This window comes from Salmo salar, chromosome 19, assembly GCF_965601325.2.
Source record: "Salmo salar chromosome 19, fSalSal1, whole genome shotgun sequence".
Classification (NCBI taxonomy): domain Eukaryota; kingdom Metazoa; phylum Chordata; class Actinopteri; order Salmoniformes; family Salmonidae; genus Salmo; species Salmo salar.
In genome coordinates this window covers 5413423-5435279 of record NC_138309.1, presented here as the reverse complement: position 1 = coordinate 5435279, position 21857 = coordinate 5413423, and the positions used below count along the sequence as shown (strand labels likewise).

General features: G+C 41.5%; 1 protein-coding gene across 4 annotated transcripts in view; it reads right to left on the bottom strand.

Moving 5' to 3' along the window:
* LOC106578327 (eukaryotic translation initiation factor 3 subunit C) overlaps window positions 1–21857 on the bottom strand; it is a 58626-nt gene that overhangs the window by 26221 nt on the left and 10548 nt on the right. For 2 of the 4 annotated variants that reach the window (XM_014157018.3, XM_014157021.3), the window contains exons 5-11: window positions 13203–13328; window positions 4781–4841; window positions 3879–3997; window positions 3486–3613; window positions 2970–3132; window positions 2466–2569; window positions 1983–2124 (exon numbers count right to left, since the gene is read on the bottom strand). In XM_014157018.3, the coding sequence (XP_014012493.1) occupies window positions 1983–2124; window positions 2466–2569; window positions 2970–3132; window positions 3486–3613; window positions 3879–3997; window positions 4781–4841; window positions 13203–13328 (843 nt within the window). The remainder of the gene's footprint in view (window positions 1–1982; window positions 2125–2465; window positions 2570–2969; window positions 3133–3485; window positions 3614–3878; window positions 3998–4780; window positions 4842–13202; window positions 13329–21857) is intronic. The other 2 variants (XM_014157019.3, XM_014157022.3) reach the window with 1 other exon arrangement.

The window sequence follows — 21857 nt, the reverse complement described above, 5'->3', positions numbered from 1 at the left end:
AACTTGTTCTCAACTAGCCTACCTGGTTAAATAAAGGTGGAAAAAATAATAAATAGTGGCTTGCAAAAGTATTCACCCCCTTGGCATTTTTCCTATTTTGTTGCATTACAACCTGGAATTAAAATAGATTTTTGGGGGGTTTGTATCATTTGATTTACACAACATGTCTACCACTTTGAAGATGCAAAATCATTTTGTGAGAAACAAACAAGAAATAAAACAAACAACTTGAGCGTGCATAACTATTCACCCCCCCAAAGTCAATACTTTGTAGAGCCACCTTTTGCAGCAATTACAGCTGCTTGTCTCTTAGGGTGTCTATAAACTTGGCACATCTAGAAACTGGGATTTTTGCCCATTCTTCAAGGCAAAACTGCTCCAGCTCCTTCAAGTAGGATGGGTTCCGCTGACGTAAAGCAATCTTTAAGTCATACCACAGATTCTCAATTGGATTGAGGTCTGGGCTTTGACTAGGCCATTCCAAGACAATTACATCTTTCCCCTTACACCACTCGAGTGTTGCTTTAGCAGTATGCTTAGGGTCATTATCCTGCTGGAAGGTAAACCTCCGTCCCAGTCTCAAATCTCTGAAGACAAACAGGTTTCCCCCCTCAAGAATTTCTTGTATTTAGCGCCATCCATCATCCCTTAAATTCTGACCAGTTTCCCAGTCCCTGCCGATGAAAAATAGGCAGCATGACGCTGCCATCACCACGCTTCACTGTGGGGATAGTGTTCTCAGGGTGATGAGAGGTGTTGGGTTTGCGCCAGACAGAGTTTTCCTTGATGGCCAAAAAGCTCAATATTAGCATCTTCTGACCAGAGCACCTGCATCCATATGTTTGGGGAGTCTTCCACATGCCTTTTGGCGAACACCAAACATGTTTTCTTATTTTTTTCTGGCCACCCTTCCGTAAAGCCCAGCTCTGTGGAGTGTACGACTTAGTGGTCCTATGGACAAATACTCCAATCTCCGCTGTGGAGCTTTGCAGCTAACTTCAGGGTCATCTTTGGTCTCTTTGTTGCCTCTGATTAATGCCCTCCTTGCCTGGTCCGTGATTTTTGGTGGGCGGCCCTCTTGGCATGTTTGTTGTGGTGCCATATTCTTTAATAATGGATTTAATGGTGCTCGTGGGATGTTCAAAGTTTCAGATATTTTTTATAACCCAATACTGATCTGTACTTCACAACTTTGTCCCTGACCTCTTTGCTTAGTGGTGTTGCAGACTATGGGGCCTTTCAGAACAGGTAGGTATATATATATATATATATATATATATACTCTGAGATCGTGTGACACTTAAAGTCCACCTGTGTGCAATCTAACTGATTATGTGACTTCTGAAGGTAATTGGTTGCACAAGATGTTATTTAGGTGCTTCATAGCAAAGGGGGTGAATACATATGCATGCACCACTTTTCTGTTTTTATAATTTGTTAAACAAGTTTTTTTCCCCTCGTTTCACTTCACCAATTTGGACTATTTTGTGTATGTCCATTACATTAAATCGAAATAAAAATCCATTTAAATCCCAGGTTGTAATGCAACAAAATAGGAAAAATGCCAAGGGGGGTGAATACTTTTGCAAGGCACTGTAAATTGCGATTCTGAGAAGACATTTCTAAAAATGGGCAAAGTACAACTTGAACTTGTCCAATAACTTCAAGTTGTACCCGTTTAACCCCCAACTACTATTGGGAGAATATTAAAAAGGGATAGAATAGCCATTATTGCAGGATTCTCAGAAAATAGTTTTTTTTTCTCTCTCCAAATGAGCAATCCTTTCATAGAGGTGGCGGAATTAAGGCCGCTCAGGCTCAACCCCATAAGACAACGACGGAAAGTCTTTCTGTCCCGTAAGCATGGCCACACATCCATGGAGGCGGCAGATGGGTGGTACTAAAACCACGAAGGTTTTAGCATTTGGCAATTTAACAATTAAGCATTTAACAAATTATCACTTTACAGCAGTGCATCTGACCTTCATGAAGGCGGCCAGGTTGGGGTTGTAGTCGTACAGGGAGGCGATGATGTTGAACTTGATCTTGACCAGGATGCCCTCACCCAGGTTGTTCTCGTTGGAGATGTTGGCCAGAGCGTGGAGAAGTTCAATCTGGGCAGCTCTGAACAGAACAGAAGGTAGACGTGGTGGTAGACAGAACAGGGGGTGTAGGAACAGCGTTAGGTTAGTTTTGGGTCTTTTCAGGCGTTGATGTCATATCGGCTAGGGCTTTAACTACTTTTTTGGTCTGGTCGCAAAAGAAACCCCAAAACCCTACAGGATGTCCCCTTGTAGACAAAGTGCTATATCAGTGAAAGGCTAAAACTTTGTCTAGCCTTAGGAAGAACCAATACCATTTTGTTTCCATCAGCCTGGATTTCAGATCTACAAAGGGCCAACGAGAAGTGACTAGGGGCTAATTTTGGGACAGAGCATATGCAAATGTTGTCAAATGAGTTGTACCTGTCGGTTCCCTTCTTTCCACGGGCCTGCAGAATCTCATTGAGTTTCTTTACCACAACTGTTGTGTTGATCTCTGTTCCCTTGGCAAACATCTTAAGCTTCTCCTGTCGGGAGAAGCAATTAGCACACACCACACATCCTCTGGCAGGTTTGGGTCTGTATAAAAAAAGTCTCAGAGTAGGAGTGCTTATCGAGGATCAGGTCCCCTCTGTCTATTCATTACAATCTATAGACTTGATCCTAGATTAACAGCACTTCTACTCAGAAGCATTATGTCTCCGGGACCATTGGGTTGTGTTCATTTGGGCACGCAACAGAAAATGCTTTAGAACATTTTGCAATGGAAAATAAAAATTAGCGTTTCTTGTTGGTAAAGTCCAAGTGGTCGCTCTCCGTTTCAAATCAGTTCTCTTACATTTGGTGCCTAATGAATACAAACCATATATACAGATAAGTGTAGTGAGGATACTCTTTGTATTGTCATGCCACAACTTGATCACCCACCTTGACAAGGGGCACTCCTCCCTTCACCTTCTCCCATTCGCCTTCACCCTCCTCTTGGGCTTCTTCCTCTGCCTCTTCCTCCAGGCGCTCCTTCCGCCTGTGTCTCTTCTTCCTATCCTCCTTTTTCTTCTCGCTTGTGTGTCGCTCTGCCTCACTACCGGGCCTTGCGAGGCAGAATGGGGTGTTGTAAATCAGACAGACAGTGTCTAAAACTTGTCAGAGACAAGCGTCTCTAGAGCAGGGGTAGGCAACTAGATCCTGCTGTCGGCTGATTTCTTCCCAGAACAGAAAACATGGGCCTGAATATGGCCCGCATACCATCTGTTGCTGACCCCTACTCTAGAGCATATTTTTACATAGAGTGCGAGCTACTGAAGGAAAGCAAAAGGCAGGATGTTTAGAATTCGAGCAATGTTCAGTTACACAGGCAGTGATGGGACAGAATGATTGTGGATTGAGTCTAACACGTGAGGTACAAAGGATGTTGTAGTAAAAAGAACAGGGAAAGGGACTGACTTCTTCAGGAAGATTTGGGCCATGGAGGCATTCTTGCCCTCTTCGTCTTCACTACCACTGCCACTTTCCGCGGTGTCCGAGTCCCAGTCTTCGTCATCCTCATCACTGCTGCTGGAAGCCTCCTTGTCCTGTTGAAGATGACAATGTACACAGTCATTACACACATACAAGTTAGATTAAAGTGATGGTGGACAATAACAAAAGATTGACTGTCGGTGGGAGAGGGCTTGGTAGGGAGAATGATAGTGCTTTATGATTAGGCAGCCCCTCAGCCAAAACAGAGAAATGTCACATTTCTGGCTTACTACAATAAAAAAATTTACATTTTCAAGTGAGTGTGCTTGCCAATAACTGCGCACTGCAATAGAGCCACTGAGGGCATCATCCTCTTACCGTCGCTGCCTTCAGGAACTTGCTGGCGTCCGGCGGAGGCGCTGCCACCTCGGCAGCCGGTTTCTTCTTCAGGAAGCTCTTGGCAACTCCCGGCACTTCGTCGCTGTCTGACGACGACCCTACAGACAAAGTGATTAGAACGATAACTGCAGTTAAAACAGTGGCTAGTCCATAGAATTCATGTATCAATGGTGCACTGCGATTGTAAAGATGGGGATTTGATCCCTAGTCAAATCATACCACTAAAAATGGGCCCAATGCCTTCTCAGCCAAAACAGTTCGGAAGCGTTTGAGCATATATTATGACAACATTTTGTGACATTTGTTTTGGATATTGGTAAGGGTTTAAGTTATTTCGGCCAGAGGTCGACCGATTAATCGGAATGGCCAATTAATCAGGGCCGATTTCAAGTTTTCATAACAATCGGTTATGTCAGTTAAGAACACATTCTTATTTTCAATGACGGCCTAGGAACGGTGGGTTAACTGCCTTGTTCAGGGGCAGAACGACAGATTTTTACTTTGTCAGCTCGGGGATTCGTTTTTGCAACCTTCCGGTTACTAGTCCAACGCTCTAACCACCTGCCTTACATTGCACTCCACGAGGAGCCTGCGTGGCAGGCTGACTACATGTTACGCGAAGGCAGCAAGAAGCCAAGGTGAGTTGCTAGCTAGCATTAAACTTATCTTATAAAAAAAAAAAATCAATCTTAACATAATCACTCGTTAACCTCTCTGGGCAACAGCCAGTGTAATCCCGTGGCGCGATTTTCAAATAGGAGGTAGTCTCATGCCCTATGGTCGGTTCTGGCTTTAACAAAAGCAGACTTGAGTCTTCCACTACTGGCATTTACTGTAGGCATAGCTCGAGGTGTAATGAAAAGGTGTGGTAAGAAACTCACCCGAGTCAACTTCATACTTCTCTTCCTCCTCCTCCTCCTCATCCGCTGACGCCATTGGGTTCTGAATGAGAGGGAGAAAAGTAAGATTGCCATGTCAACGGGCCATGCGTAGGAACTAAGCGTCTCACCCTGGCTCGGAGTATCTTGGGAAAGGTTCATTATTAAGTTGAAATCACAAGGGGTAGGTCGGATTGAATTTATGCGTGCAGAAGTTACTTCAGACAGCGTAGTGTATGCCAGCATAATTGTCATGAAAAGCGAGCAGGCCTTTCTAAATCGACCTGGCTCGGGTATCCTGGAAGGATATTGACCTCATCCCGTCTGTAGAGGATGCCTTGTTATTCTATAAAAGTACTTTCCTCACCATCTTAACCTCTTACATCTAGACGTTCCGCTAGCGGAACACCTGCTCCAATATCCAATGATAGGCGTGGCGCGAATGACAAATTCCTCAAAAATACAAAAACTTAAATTTTTCAAACATATGACTATTTCACAGCATTTTAAAGACAAGACTCTCCTTTATCTAACCACACTGTCCGATTTCAAACAGGCTTTACAGCGAAAGCAAAACATTAGATTATGTCAGCAGAGTACCAAGCCAGAAATAATCAGACACCCATTTTTCAAGCTAGCATATAATGTCACAAAAACCCAGAAGACAGCTAAATGCAGCACTAACCTTTGATGATCTTCATCAGATGACACACCTAGGACATTATGTTATACAATACATGCATGTTTTGTTCAATCAAGTTCATATTTATATCAAAAAACAGCTTTTTACATTAGCATGTGACGTTCAGAACTAGCATACCCCCCCAAACTTCCGGCGAATTCACTAACAATTTACTAAATTACTCACGATAAACGTTCACAAAAAGCATAACAATTATTTTAAGAATTATAGATACAGAACTCCTCTATGCACTCGATATGTCCGATTTTAAAATAGCTTTTTGGTGAAAGCACATTTTGCAATATTCTAAGTACATAGCCCAGGCATCACGGGCTAGCTATTTAGACACCCGGCAAGTTTAGCACTCACCAATATCAGATTTACTATTATAAAAGTTTGATTACCTTTTGTTGTCTTCGTCAGAATGCACTCCCAGGACTGCTACTTCAATAACAAATGTTGGTTTGGTCCAAAATAATCCATCGTTATATCCGAATAGCGGCGTTTTGTTCGTGCGTCCCAGACACTATCCGAAATGGTAAATCAGGGTCGTGCGCATGGCGCAATTCGTGACAAAAAAAATCTAAATATTCCATTACCGTACTTCGAAGCATGTCAACCGCTGTTTAAAATCCATTTTTATGCCATTTTTCTCGTAAAAAAGCGATAATATTCCAACCGGGAATGTCCATTTAGCTAAACAGAGGAAAGAAAACAAAGCTTTCGGTCGACGCGGGCACGAGCCTGAGTCTCACAGTACTGTAACCAGCCACTACCCAAACGCGCTACTTTGTTTCAGCCAGAGCCTGCAAAGCCACGATTCAGCGTTTTGCCGCCTTCTTAGAGCCTATGGCAGCCGTAGGAAGTGTCACGGGACAGCTAAGATCCTCACTCTTCAATAAACAGAGACAAGAAGAACGACACCTTGTCAGACAGGCCACTTCCTGCATGAAATCTTCTCAGGTTTTTGCCTGCCATATGAGTTCTGTTATACTCACAGACACCATTCAAACAGTTTTAGAATCTTTAGGGTGTTTTCTATCCAAAGCCAATAATTATATGCATATTCTAGTTACTGGGCAGGAGTAGTAACCAGATTAAATCGGGTACGTTTTTTATCCAGCCGTGAAAATACTGCCCCCTAGCCATAACAGGTTAACTTGTTGGGGATAAGGGGCAGTATTTTCACAGCCGGATAAAAAACGTACCCGATTTAAACTGGTTACTACTCTTACCCAGAAACGAGAATATGCATATAATTAGTAGATTTGGATAGAAAACTCTGAAGTTTCTAAAACTGTTTGAATGGTGTCTGTGAGTATAATAGAACTCATATGGCAGTCAAAACCCTGAGACAAATCCTAACAGGAAGTGGAAATTTGTGGAATCACTTTCAACCCTTTGCCTATGAAACACACCGTGAGTTAGCCTTCCCTGTAGCTCAGTTGGTAGAGCATGGTGTTTGCAACGCCAGGGTTGTGGGTTCGATTCCCACGGGGGGCCAGCACAGGAAAAAAAAAAATGTATGAAATGAAATGTATGCATTCACTACTGTAAGTCGCTCTGGATAAGAGCGTCTGCTAAATGACTAAAATGTAAAAATGTAAAAAAAATGATTCATTTAGCACTTCCTAAGGCTTCCACTAGATGTCAAGTCTTTACAAAGTGGTTTGAGTCTTCTCTGGTAAAAACTGACCGAACGTGAGGCCTGGAAAGTTTGTCATAGAGGGAGGGCCATTACTACTATGATGCGCGTGCCCGTGAGTACTCACTCGTTCTGAAACGTTTAGTAAGACAATGCAATCGTCCGCCTTGAATATTATTGAAGTTCTGATTGAAAAGGCCCTAAAGATTTATGTTATACAGCGTTTGACATGTTTGAACGAACGTAAATACTTTTTTTTTGCACATTCGTGAGGACAAGTCCCGCGCGCTTCGCACAGCCTTCGGAACGCGCTAACAAGGAGCTATTGGGACATAAATTATAAACTTTTTCGAACAAAACAACATTTGTTGTGGACCTGGGATTCCTGGAAGTGCCTTCTGATGAAGATAAAAGGTAAGTGAATATTTACAATAGTATATTTGATTTTAGATGGTTCCAAGATGGCGCTAACCTGTATCGCCTAGCCTATTTTTCTGAGCATAGCACGTCGTTTATTGCAAAGTGTGATTTCCCAGTAAAGTTATTTTTAAATCTGGCAATGCGGTTGCATTAACGAGATGTTAATCTATAATTCTTTGAATGACAATATTATATTTGACCAATGTTTTCGAATAGTAATTTTGTAAATTGTAGTGCTGATTCACCGGAAGCATTTGAGGGAAAATATTTTCTGAAGGTCACGCGCCGATGTAAAATGTTGCTTTTATATATAAATATGAACTTTATCGAACAAAAAATGCATGTATTGTGTAACATGATGTCCTAGGAGTGTCATCTGATGAATATTGTCAAAGGTTAGTGCTGCATTTAGCTGTGTTTTGGGTATTTGTGATGCATGCTAGTTGCTTTGAAAATGGCAGTGTGATTATTTTTGGCAGGGTACTCTCCTAACAATCTAATGTTTTGCTTTTGCTGTAAAGCCTTTCTGAAATCGGACAACGTGGTTCGATTCAGGAGAGGTGTATTTATAAAATGGTGTAAAATAGTCATGTGTTTGAGAAATTGAAGTTATAGCATTTATGAGGTATTTGTATTTCGCGCGACGCGATTCCACAGGCTGTTGACTAGGGTGGGACGCAAACGTCCCACGTTTCCCAGACAGGTTAAATAAGCATGCACCTTTCCAAAAATGTAGAAGAACAGATATAGCCCTTGGGTCACTCCAGACTTGAATGCCCTTGACCAGCACAAAAACACCCTGTGTCGTACTACACTAGCATCGAATAGCCCCCGCGACATGCAACTTTTCAAGGAAGTCAGGAACCAATACACAGTCAGTTTGAAAAAGCTAGCCTTTGCTTTCCTAACAGAAACGTACACCCAGCAGTACTAATTCCAAAAAGTTTGGGACACTAAAGCCCATGGAGAATAAGAGTACCTCCTCCCAGCTGCCCACTGCACTGAGACTAGGAAACACTGTCACCACTGATAAATCACAGATAATTTCAATAAGCATTTCTCTACGGCTGGCCATGCTTTCCACCTGGCTACCCCAACCAACAGCTCTGCACCCCCCGCAGCAACTGGACTAAGATCCCCCCCCCCCCCCCAAATTCTCCTTCACCCAAATCCAGACAGCTGATGTTCTGAAAGAGCTGCAAAATCTGGATCCCTACAAAATCAACTGGGCCAGACAATCTGGACCCTCTTCCTAAAATGATCCGCTGCTACGGTTGCAACCCCTATCAATAGTCTGTTTAATCTCTTTCGTATCATCTGAGATTTCTAAAGATTGGAAAGCGGCCGCGGTCATCCCCCTCTTCAAAGGGGAGACTAGACCCAAACGGTTACAGACCTATATGCATCCTGCCCTGCCTTTCTAAAGTCTTTGAAAGCCAAGTGAGGAAACAGATCACCGACCATTTCGAATCCCACCGTACCTTCTCCGCTATGCAATCTGGTTTCAGAGCTGGTCACGGATACAACTCAGCCACGCTAAAGGTCCTAAACGATATAACCGCCATCGATAAGACATTACTGTGCAGCCGTATTCATCGATCTGGCCAAGGCTTTCGACTGTCAATCACTGTATTCTTATCGGTAGACTCAACAGCCTTTGTTTCTCAAATGACTGCCTCGCCTGGTTCACCAACTACTTGTCTGATAGAGTTTAGTGTGTCAAATCGGAGGGCCTGTTGTCCGGACCTCCGGCAGTCTATGGGGGTGCAACAGGTTTCAATTCTCGGGCCAACTCTTGTCTCTGTATATACATATATCAATGATGTCACTCTTGCTGTGCTGCGGGTGATTATTACCTCGACGCAGATGACACCATTCTGTATACATCTGGCCCTTCTTTAGACACTTAACAAATCTTCAAACGAGCTTCAATGGCATACAACACTCCTTCCATGGCCTCCAACTGCTCTTAAATGCAAGTAAAACGAAATGCATGCTCTTCAATCGATCGCTGCCTGCACCCGCCCGCCTGACTAGCATCACTACTGTGGACAGTTCTGACATTGAATATGTGGACAACTATAAATACCTAGGTGTCTAGCTAGACTGTAAACTCTCCATCCAGACTCACATTAAGCATATCCAATCTAATGTTAAATCTAGAATTGACTTCCTATTTTGCAACAAAGCCTCCTTACCAAACTTACCCTCATAAAACTGACTATCCTACCGATCCTTGACTTCAGTGATGTCGTTTACAAACAAGCCTCCAAAACACTACTCAGCAAATTGGATGCAGTCTATCACAGTGCCATCCGTTTTGTCACCAAAGCCTCAAATACTAACAACCACACTGACCTGTATGCTCTCGTTGGCTGGTCCTCGCTACATACTCGTCGCCAAACCCACTGGCGCTTATCTCAGCTTACTGGTCACCATAGCAACACCCACCCGTAGCACGCGTGCAGCAGGTAAATTTCACTGGTCATCCCCAAAGCCAACACCTCCTTTGGGCGCCTTCCAGTTCTCTGCTGCCAATAACTGGAACGAATTGCAAAAATCAGTTGGAAACGTATCTCCCTAACTTTAGGTGTTAGCTGTCAGAGCAGCTTACCGATTGCTGCAGCTGTACACAGCACATCTGTAAATAGCCCATCCATCCAACTACCTACCTCATCACCATATTTGTTTTTCTGCTCTTTTGCACACCAGTATTTCTACTTGCACTTCCTAATCTGCACATATATCACTCCAGTGTAAATTGCTAAATGGTAATTACTTCGCCACTATGGCCTATTTATAGCCTTACATCATTTGCACACACTGTATACAGACTTTTCTATTGTGTTATTGACTGTACGTTTGTTTATCCCATGTGTAACTGTTGTCACTGTTGTCGCGCTTTATCTTGGCCAGGTCGCAGTTGTAAATGAGAACTTGTTCTCAACTGGCCTACCTGGTTAAATGAATGGAGCAAAGTACAGAGAGATCCTTGATGAAAACCTGCCCAAGAGCACTCAGGACCTCAGACTGGGGCATAGGTTCACCTAACAGGACAATCACCCTATGCACACAGCCAAGACAACGCAGGAGTGGCTTCGGGACAAGTCTCTGAAAGTCCTTGAGAGGGCCTGGCAGAGCCCAGACTTGAACCCAATCAAACATCTCTGGAAAGACCTGAAAATAGCTGTGCAGCGACGCTCCCCACCCAACCTGACAGCGCTTGATGGGATTTGCAGAAAGGAATGGGAGAAACTCCCCAAATACAGGTGTGCTAAGCTTGTAGCAACATACCCAAGAAGACTCCAGGCTGTAAACGCTGCCAAAAGTGCTTAACCTGTTATGGATAGGGGGCAGTATTTTCACAGCCGGATAAAAAACGTACCCGATTTAATCTGATTATTACTCCTGCCCAGAAACTAGAACATGCATATAATTATTAGCTTTGGATAGAAAACACTCCAAAGTTTCTAAAACTGTTTGAATGGAGTCTGTGAGTATAACAGAACTCATTTGGCAGGCCAAAACCTGAGAAGATTCTGTACAGGAAGTACCCTGTCTGACCATTTCTTGGCCTTCTTTGCCATCTCTATCCATTACAGAGGATCTCTGCTGTTACGTGACACTTCCTACGTCTCCCATGGGCTCTCAGAAGGCGACAAAAAGCTGAATCGTGGCTTTGCAGGCTCTGGCTGAAACAAAGTAGCGCGTTTGGGTAGTGGCTGGTTACAGTACTGTGAGACTCAGGCGCGTGCCCGCGTCGACCGAATGCTTTGTTTTCTTTCCTCTGTTTACCTAAACGCAGATTCCCGGTCGGAATATTATCGCTTTTTTACAAGAAAAATTGCATAAAAATGGATTTAAAACAGCGGTTGACATGCTTCGAAGTACGGTAATGGAATATTTAGAAATCTTTTGTCACGAATTGCGCCATGCTCGTGACCCTTATTTACACTTCGGATAGTGTCTAGAATGCACGAACAAAACGCCGCTATTTGGATATAACGATGGATTATTTTGGACCAAACCAACATTTGTTATTGAAGTAGAAGTCCTGGGAGTGCATTCTGACGAAGACAACAAAGGTAATCAAACTTTTGTAATAGTAAATCGGAGTTTGGTCAGGGCTAAAATTGGTCGGTGTCTAAATGGCTAGCCATGATGGCTGGGCTATCTACTGACAATATTGCAAAATGTGCTTTCACCGAAAAGCTATTTTAAAATGGGCCATATCGAGTGCATAGAGGAGTTCTGTATCTATAATTCTTAAAATAATTGTTATGTTTTTTTGTGAACGTTTATCGTGAGTAATTTAGTAAATTCACCGGATGTTTGCGGGGGGTATGCTAGTTCTGAACGTCACATGCTAATGTAAAAAAGCTGTTTTTTGATATAAATATGAACTTGATTGAACAAAACATGCATGCATTGTATAACATAATGTCCTAGGGTTGTCATCTGATGAAGATCAAAGGTTAGTGCTGCATTTAGCTGTGGTTTTGTTTTTTGTGACATTATATGCTAGCTTGAAAAATGGGTGTCTGATTATTTCTGGCTGGGTACTCTGCTGACATAATGTAATGTTTTGCTTTCGCTGTAAAGCCTTTTTGAAATCGGACAGTGTGGTTAGATTAACGAGAGTCTTGTCTTTAAAATGCTGTAATATAGTCATATGTTTGAAAAATGGAAGTTTTCGGATTTTAGAGGAGTTTGTATTTCGCACCACGCCCATCATTGGATATTGGAGCAGGTGTTCCGCTAGCGGAACGTCTAGATGTAAGAGGTTAAACAAAGTACTGAGTAAAGCGTTTGAATACTTATGTAAATGTGATTTCAGTTGAATACATATGCAAAAATATTGAAAAAACTGTTTCTGCTTTTCATTATGGGGTGTTGTGTGTGTAGATTTAATCAATTTTAGAACAAGGCTGTAACATAAAATGTGGAAAAATACTTTCCGAATGCACTGTATATTCTCTTGAATTCCTCAATTTTTCCAGTCGTAGTCTAGACTACATGCCCATGATCGAAGGCAGGCTGCTGCATTGATTTCAAATAGGTAGCCGATTTGTCAGATAAACAGCCTATACAGCCCAACATGTGTTTTTAACCATACAACTTTACTTAGTGAAGTACGGATATCACAGCAATTCTTCGAATTACCTTTCTACAAACGATCCACTCAATCGCTAAACCACATTTGATTAATTTGAACCACCAACCATGCATTTTGTTTGAACTGTATCAAATCGGCTATAAGCAACAACGATGAAAAAAATAGAAGAGGAAAAACGGATATAATTCCGAAACACAATCCAGTTTATAAATGTACTAGAATGTTGTTGCATTCATGACATTAGCGCTTTTCATTAATTTGAAACATTTTCAAAAAACAACTGATATTATGGGGTATTGTGTGTAGGCCAGTGACAAAACCTTAATTTAATACAATTTTACTTTAGGCTGTAACACAATATGGAAGAAATCAAGTGGTGTGAATACTTTCTGAAGGCAGTGAATGTAAAAAAAAAAAGTAAAAAAAAGTGCCATAATGAATATCTAGATTCTTCAATGTAGCTTCATATGTGCATTCCTTAGTGGTAAGTGTTATATGCACTGTTTTTTTAAAAACAGCTTCTTAAGAATCTACCATCCTGTGTTGTAGTGAAAAGCCTCACCTCCTTATAGCTGGTGATTTCCGTCTCGTAATCCCGGTTGTACTTCCGGATCTTCTGCCGCAGGGTGCTGAGGGCTTTGGCGTTGTTCTTGTTCATCTTCTTCTTGCCTTCTTTGTCCTCCCAAAGCTGTAGGGAAACATCATGTCTTTAGGGATAGTGTTAAGAGTGCGTCTTCATAAATCACAGCGTTCCGGACATTACTTAACCTGTTAGGGCTAGGGGGCAGTATTTGCACGGCTGGATAAAAAAAATGTACCTGATTTAATCTGGTTACTAATCCTACCCAGTAACTAGAATATGCATATACTTATTATATATGGATAGAAAACACCCTAAAGTTTCTAAAACTGTTTGAATGGTGTCTGTGAGTATAACAGAACTCATTTGGCAGGCAAAACCCTGAGACAGATTCTGACAGGAAGTGGATACCTGATGTGTTGTATTACCTTTAAACCTATGCCATTGAAAAACACAGGGGCTGAGGAATATTTTGGCACTTCCTATTGTTTCCACTAGATGTCACCAGCCTTTACAAAGTGTTTTGAGTCTTCTGGAGGGAGATCTGACCGAACAAGAGCCATGGAACGATGATGGCCCATTAGACACCTGGCGCGCGAGTTCATGTTGGGTACCCTCGTTCCAATACGTTATAAAAGAGAATGCATTCGTCCACCTTGAATATTATTCATGTTCTGGTTAAAAAAGGCCCTAATGATTTATGCTATACAACGTTTGACATGTTTGAACGAACGTAAATATATTTTTTCCCCTCGTTCATGAAGTGAAGTCCGGCGGGCTTAGATCATGTGCTAACAAGACGGAGATTTTTGGACATAAATGAGCTTTTTTCAACAAAACTACATTCGTTATGGACCTGTGATACCTGGAAGTGACATCTGATGAAGAGAATCAAAGGTAATGGATTATTTACATAGTATTTTCGATTTTAGATCTCCCCAACATGGCGGCTAGTCTGTATCGCAACGCGTATTTTTCTGGGCGCAGTGCTCAGATTATTGCAAAGTGTGATTTCCCAGTAAGGTTATTTTTAAATCTGGCAAGTTGATTGCGTTCAAGAGATGTAAATCTATAATTCTTTAAATGACAATATAATATTTTACCAATGTTTTCTAATTTTTAATTATTTAATTTGTGGTGCTGACTTGAATGCCGGTTATTGGAGGGAAACGATTTCCTGAACATCAACGCCACAGTAAAACGCTGTTTTTGGATATAAATATGAACTTGATAGAACTAAAAATGCATGCATTGTCTAACAATGTCCTAGGAGTGTCATCTGTTGGAGATTGTAAAAGGTTAGTGCATAATTTTAGCGACCCTGTCTTTGACTTGACAAAACATTACACACAACTCTTGTAAATGTACTGTCCTAACATACTCTAAATTTATGCTTTCGCCGTAAAACCTTTTTGAAATCGTAAAACGTGGTTAGATTAACCTGTTGGGTCTAGGGGGCAGCATTTGCACGTCTGGATAAAAAAAATGTACCCGATTTAATCTGGTTACTAATCCTACCCAGTAACTAGAATATGCATATACTTATTATATATGGATAGAAAACACTCTAAAGTTTCCAAAACTGTTTGAATGGTGTCTGTGAGTATAACAGAACTCATTTGGCAGGCAAAACCCTGAGACATTTTCTGACAGGAAGTGGATACCTGATGTGTTGTATTGATTTTAAACCTATCCCATTGAAAAACACAGGGGTTTAGGAATATTTTGGCACTTCCTATTGCTTCCACTAGATGTCACCAGCCTTTACAAAGTGTTTTGAGTCTTCTGGAGGGAGATCTGACCGAACAAGAGCCATGGAACGGTGATGTCCCATTAGACACCTGGCGCGCTACTTCATGTTGGGTACCCTCGTTCCAATACGTTATAAAAGGCTATGCATTCGTCCACCTTGAATATTATTCATGTTCTGGTTAAAAAAGGCCCTAATGATTTATGCTATACAACGTTTGACATGTTTGAACGAACGGAAATATATTTTTTCCCCTCGTTCATGACGAGAAGTCCGGCTGGCTTACATCATGTGCTAACGAGACGGAGATTTTTGGACATAAATGATGAGCTTTTTTGAACAAAACTACATTCGTTATGGACCTGTGATACCTGGAAGTGACATCTGATGAAGAGAATCAAAGGTAATGGATTATTTACATAGTATTTTCGATTTTAGATCTCCCCAACATGACGTCTAGTCTGTATCGCAACGCGTATTTTTCTGGGCACAGTGCTCAGATTATTGCAAAGTGTGATTTCCCAGTAAGGTTATTTTTAAATCTGGCAAGTTGATTGCGTTCAAAAGATGTAAATCTATAATTCTTTAAATGACAATATAATATTTTACCAATGTTTTCTAATTTTAATTATTTAATTTGTGACGCTGACTTGACTGCCGGTTATTGGAGGGAAACGATTTCCTCAACATCAATGCCATAGTAAAACGCTGTTTTTGTATATAAATATGAACTTGATAGAACTAAAAATGCATGCATTGTCTAACATAATGTCCTAGGAGTGTCATCTGATGGAGATTGTAAAAGGTTAGTGTATCATTTTAGCTGGTTTTATGGTTTTGGTGACCCTGTCTTTGACTTGACAAAACATTACACACAACTCTTGTAAATGTACTGTCCTAACATACTCTAAATTTATGCTTTCGCCGTAAAACCTTTTTGAAATCGTAAAACGTGGTTAGATTAAGGAGATGTTTATCTTTCAAATGGTGTAACATAGTTGTATTTTTGAAAAATTTGAATTTTGACATTTATTTGGATTCAAATTTGCCGCTCTTGAAATGCACCTGCTGTTGATGGAGTGCACCACAGGTGGCACGCTAGCGTCCCACCTAGCCCCAAGAGGTTAAGGAGATGTTTATCTTTCAAAGGGTGTAAAATAGTTGTATGTTTGAAAAATTTGAATTTTGACATTTATTTGGATTCAAATTTGCCGCTCTTGAAATGCACCTGCTGTTGATGGAGTGCACCACGGGTGGCACGCTAGCGTCCCACCTAGCCCATAGAGGTTCATGTTTTTTTTTTTTCTTCTTTCTATCGATAACGTCTGTGCGTAGTTTTTCTTTTTCATAGTTTGGATAACCTCAAATCAATAGATCAAGGTTCTCTGAAATTTTTGTAAAATGGTTTTTCATACAAATACAACATTTGAACTTGGCAACATAAGGGTCTATCTGCAAACCAATCACAAGCCAGAACAAATACAGATGGACCCCCCATGGGTCCACATCTTGTTTGTTCCTACTAGCACTACACAATGGATTCAAATAATCAAATCTTGAGATGGTTATTTGAATCAGATGTGCAGTGCTAGAGCAAAAACCAAAATGCACATCCATGGTGGGCCCCATGAACAAGTTTGGGAAACAGTGATCTAGGCTAGTAAGCAATAACGGCTGGCAAGCAACAACAAAAAAGCTTAAGTAAATGATGTCATCACATTTACTAATGTATTTGACGATGTGTTCTGACTATCTTGGTAAAGTGTTATTCTATCATTTATGTATTCTAATATGTTCAGTTAAAAAAAATTAAAAAAAATCTAATTCAGAAGTGTCAGAACTTTATGGCTGAACCCAGATTGACATTTGAAAGCCATAAGGTTCTATCTGCGGTTACACCTAGGGCTGTTGCAGTGACCGTATTACCGCCACATCGGCGGTCACGAGTCATGAAGGCAGTCAAATTCCACGTGACCGTTTAGTCGCGGTAATTAGGCTTCTCCAAGGTCTGATGCTGCTGGTCATTAGGAGCCTAGCTTAACTGCCTGGTACACAGCACTCTATAGTCCCTCTAAAATCACTCAATGCGAAACAAACAGTTCATGAGAGCCCATGAGGTCATGTTGCGCAACGTTTCTATAGGCTATGCAATTGCCCGAGAAAACAGTGATGGCCTCTCTTAAAAAGAGGATCCCATCAGCTTTCTATAGGCCAGGCCTACTATATTTATTTCTCAACTTTCCTAATATTAAGCACATTGCTTATCTTTACAACAGGAGTATAGCCTACCTGGCTGGCATGAAAATGAACCACGGAAAAAGCCTCCATTCACTATTTAAGTGCATAGATGACATGCATTTTCTCCCACTTCCCCTGTTTTGAGAAAGGTGCATGATAACGGTCCATTCTAAATAAAAACATTTCACAAATATATTATATGTAAATACGAGATTAAATCAAGAATCGTTTGACGGGTGACAATATTAACCCATCACTTGTGAATGATGCCCAGCATAAAGCAATAAACACGGCCCTTTATTTGCGACAATTTTTTAATTTTTTTATTAATTTAAAAAAAATCATAGTCACACACCTCATGTAGCCTATCCCATAGGCCTATATGTTTTGATGAGGTTTGTATCACAACTAAAGTGGTCAAATAACTTCTTAAAATCAAGCACATTAATCCACTTTACAACAGGTATAGAGCAGTTGTGTAAAGTAAAAGTACAAATACTTTGTTACTGTACTTAAGTCTGTATTTGTCGACTTCTACTTCACTACAAATAAAAAGTACACTTTTACTCTGATACATTTCCCCTAACATCTTCCTTTACTCGCTACAAAATCAATTTGAAGCTCTAAGAAAAAAAAACTGCTGGAAAAAAGATGCAAGCAACGTCGGCGAGTCGGCACACTCATGGGTGAACTTATTTTGCTAGGCAGCAGGCAATGACATGCAAAGTTGATCCAATCCTTATCAGTTTGGGCAAATCCAAGGCTCCTGAAGTTTAAACCCCACCCACCGGGAGCCTGTCACTTGCAAAAAGTAAATCTACTCAGCAGCACTTTGCCCAACTGTGTCCGAAATCGCACAATCATGTCCGACATCACTCTACCACCACCCCTGATGTGTTCGAACACCCATGGCTGTATTTAAAATAAATGTTTTATTTTCTCAGAATGAAGGATTCATCCTACCGGATGAGATGTCTGTTATGTTCACCAAAAGTTCAGGAAATACTAGCGTTCAAGAACTCGCTGTCTAACCTAAAAAAACACATTGAGGTAAGTCTACTGTTAGCTTGCTAGCTAGAATAACGTTAGCATGCTAGCTAACATAAGCTAACCTAAGTAGCCCATATTTGCTAATGCAACAAGCAGCGTTAGTTGATGCTCGCTAATCCTATACCTAAAAAGTTCACTAGCTAGTAGCTAGCTACTTTAGCTGGCTAAAATGTGCCCAGATTCAGAAGCTTTACTAGCTAACGCAATATAACTAAACTGACATGAGCTAACTAGCTAGTTTGTTAAACTGATGAAGTTTTTACCTTGCTAATTACTGTAGACTTAAGTTGACGTAACCTTCTAGCTAGATCAATTAACATAGGTAAGAGTTTGTAACCACCATTTTACAATGATAAAAAAAAATGTTTATAGCTTTAAAATTAGGATCCTACACCTTAAGTATTTGGCGATGGTAGTTAGAGCTAAGTAACTCTTTTCCTTTTCTTATTTCAGAGAAAGCATGTACACCATCTTATTAAGTATGGAGAACTAACGGCAAACACAATATATAGAAAACATGCCCTAAGACTCCTTCCACCATCAAGCAGAGCACATTACTGAAGACAGTGTCTCAAAAATCCATCAACAAAGCTGTGGTGAAGTATGTGGTCCAAGAGCTCCAACCATTCGCTGTTGTAGAACAAGAACCGTTCTGAGTTTGTTCAGGATCTGCAGCCCAACTCAAATATCTTATCAAGGCCCACACTGCGCTTCAGGATTGATGAAGCCTCCAAGGAAATAAAGGTGATGAAAGCCATGAGAGGGGTTGACCACGTCGCCATCGCCACCGACTGCTGGTCTGCAAGAAGACGGAGCTTCATTGGTGATACAGCCCACTGGATAAACCCTGATAGTCAACAGATGCTCTGCAGCCCTGGCCTGTAAACGGTTTAGAGGATCGCACACCTTTGATGTGTTTGGCAAGCTCCCTAAACGGCATCATAAAAATCCAAATAACTTCACAGATCGTCATTATAACTTCACAGATCGTCATTATTTCCCATGCTTGTTCAATGAACCATAAACAATTAAATCAACATGCACCTGTGGATCGGTCGTTAAGACACTAACACCTTACAGACAGTAGGCAATTATGGTCACAGTTATGAAAAAGTAGGACACTAAAGAGGCCTTTCTACTGACTCTAAAAAAACACCAAAAGAAAGATGCCTAGGCACCCGGCTCATCTGCGTGAACGTGCCTAAGGCATGCTGCAAGGAGGCATGAGGACTGCAGATGTGGCCAGGGCAATAAATTGCAATGTCTGTACTGTGAGACGCCTAAGACAGCGCTACAGGGAGACAGGACGGAGAGCTGATCGTCCTCGCAGTGGCACACCACATGTAACACCTGCACAGGATCGGTACATCCGAACATCACACCTGTGGGACAGGATGGCAACAATTTCCCGAATTACACCAGGAACGCACAATCCCTCCATCAGTACTCAAACTGTCCGCAATAGGCTGAGAGGCTGGACTGAGGGCTTGCAGGCCTGTTGTAAGGCAGGTCATCACCAGACATCACCCGGCAACAACGTCGCCTATGGGCTCAAACCCACCGCCGCTGGACCAGACAGGACTGGAGAAAAAAAAAGTGGTCTTCACTGACGAGTGTGCGGTTTTGTCTCACCAGGGGTGATGGTGAGATACGCGTTTATCGTCGAAAGAATGAGCGTTACACCGAGGCCTTGTACTCTGGCGCGGGATCGATTTGGAGGGTCCGTCATGGTCTGGGGCGGTGTGTCACAGCATCATCGGACTGAGCTTGTCATTGCAGACAATATCAACGCTGGGCGTTACAGGAAAGACATCCTCCTCCCTCATGTGGTACCCATCCTGCAGGCTCATCCTGACAATGACCCCCCCAGCATGACAATGCCACCAACCATAGTGCTCGTTTGTGCACGATGTCCTGCAAGACAGGAATGTCAGTGTTCTGCCATGGCCAGCGAAGAGCCAGGATCTCAATCCCATTGAGCACGTCTGGGACCTGTTGGATCGGAGGGTGAGGGCTAGGGCCATTACTCCCCAGAACTGTCTGGGAACTTGCAGGTGCATTGGTGGAAGAATGGGGTAACATCTCACAGCAAGAACTGGCTAATCTGGTAGAGTCCATGAGGAGGAGATGCACTGCAGTACTTAATGCAGCTGGTGGCCACACCAGATACTGACTGTTACTTTTGATTTTGACACCCCCCCCGTTTGTTCAGAGACACATTATTCAATTTCTGTTAGTCACATGTCTGTGGAACATGTTCAGTTTGTGTCTCAGTTGTTGAATCTTATTTTCATACAAATATTTACACGTTAAATTTGCGGAAAATAAACGCAGTTGACAGTGAGAGGATGTTTCTTTTTTTGAGTTTATATATACAGTTGAAGTCAGAAGTTTACATACACCTTAGAATAAGGTATGAAATTAAGAATGTGAAATGTCAGAATAATAGTAGGAATAAGTAGGTGTCCAAACTTTTGCGAATTGGTTATTAACTTGTTATGGATAGGGGCAGTATTTTCACGGCCGGATAAAAAAAACGTACCCGATTTAATCTGGTTATTACTCCTGCCCAGAAGAGTCAATTTTCTTCTTTGAGTCTTTGAACGACTCCCGGTCGGAATATTATCGCTATTTTACGAGAAATCACATAAAAATTGATTTTAAACAGCGTTTGACATGCCGCGAAGTACGGTAATGGAATATTTTGACATTTTTTGTCACGATACACGTCCGCGCGTCACCCTTCGGATAGTGTCTTGAACGCACGAACAAAATGCCGCTATTTGGATATAACGATGGATTATTTGGAACCAAACCAACATTTGTTGTTGAAGTAGAAGTCCTGGGAGTGCATTCTGACGAAGAACAGCAAAGGTAATCCAATTTTTCTTATAGTAAATCTGAGTTTGGTGAGTACCAAACTTGGTGGGTGTCAAAATAGCTAGCCTGTGATGGCCGGGCTATCTACTCAGAATATTGCAAAATGTGCTTTCACCGAAAAGCTATTTTAAAAATCGGACACCGCGATTGTATAAAGGAGCTCTATCTATAATTCTTAAAATAATCGTTATGTTTTTTGTGAACGTTTATCGTGAGAAATTTAGTAAATTCACCGGAAGTGTTCGGTGGGAATGCTAGTTCTGAACGTCACATGCTAATGTAAAAAGCTGGTTTTTGATATAAATATGTACTCGATTGAACAAAACATGCATGTATTGTATAACATAATGTCCTAGGAGTGTCATCTGATGAAGATCATCAAAGGTTAGTGCTGCATTTAGCTGTGGTTTTGGTTTTTGTGACATATGCTAGCTTGAAAAATGGATGTCTGATTATTTCTGGCTGGGTACTCTGCTGACATAATCTAATGTTTTGCTTTCGTTGTAAAGCCTTTTTGAAATCGGACAGTGTAGTTAGATTAACGAGTGTCTTGTCTTTAAAATGGTGTAAAATAGTCATACGTTTGAGAAATTGAAGTAATAGCATTTCTAAGGTATTTGAATAACGCGCCACGGGATTCCACTGGCTGTTACGTAGGTGGGACGATTTCGTCCCACCTACCCTAGAGAGGTTAACCTGTTGGGGATAGGGGGCAGTAT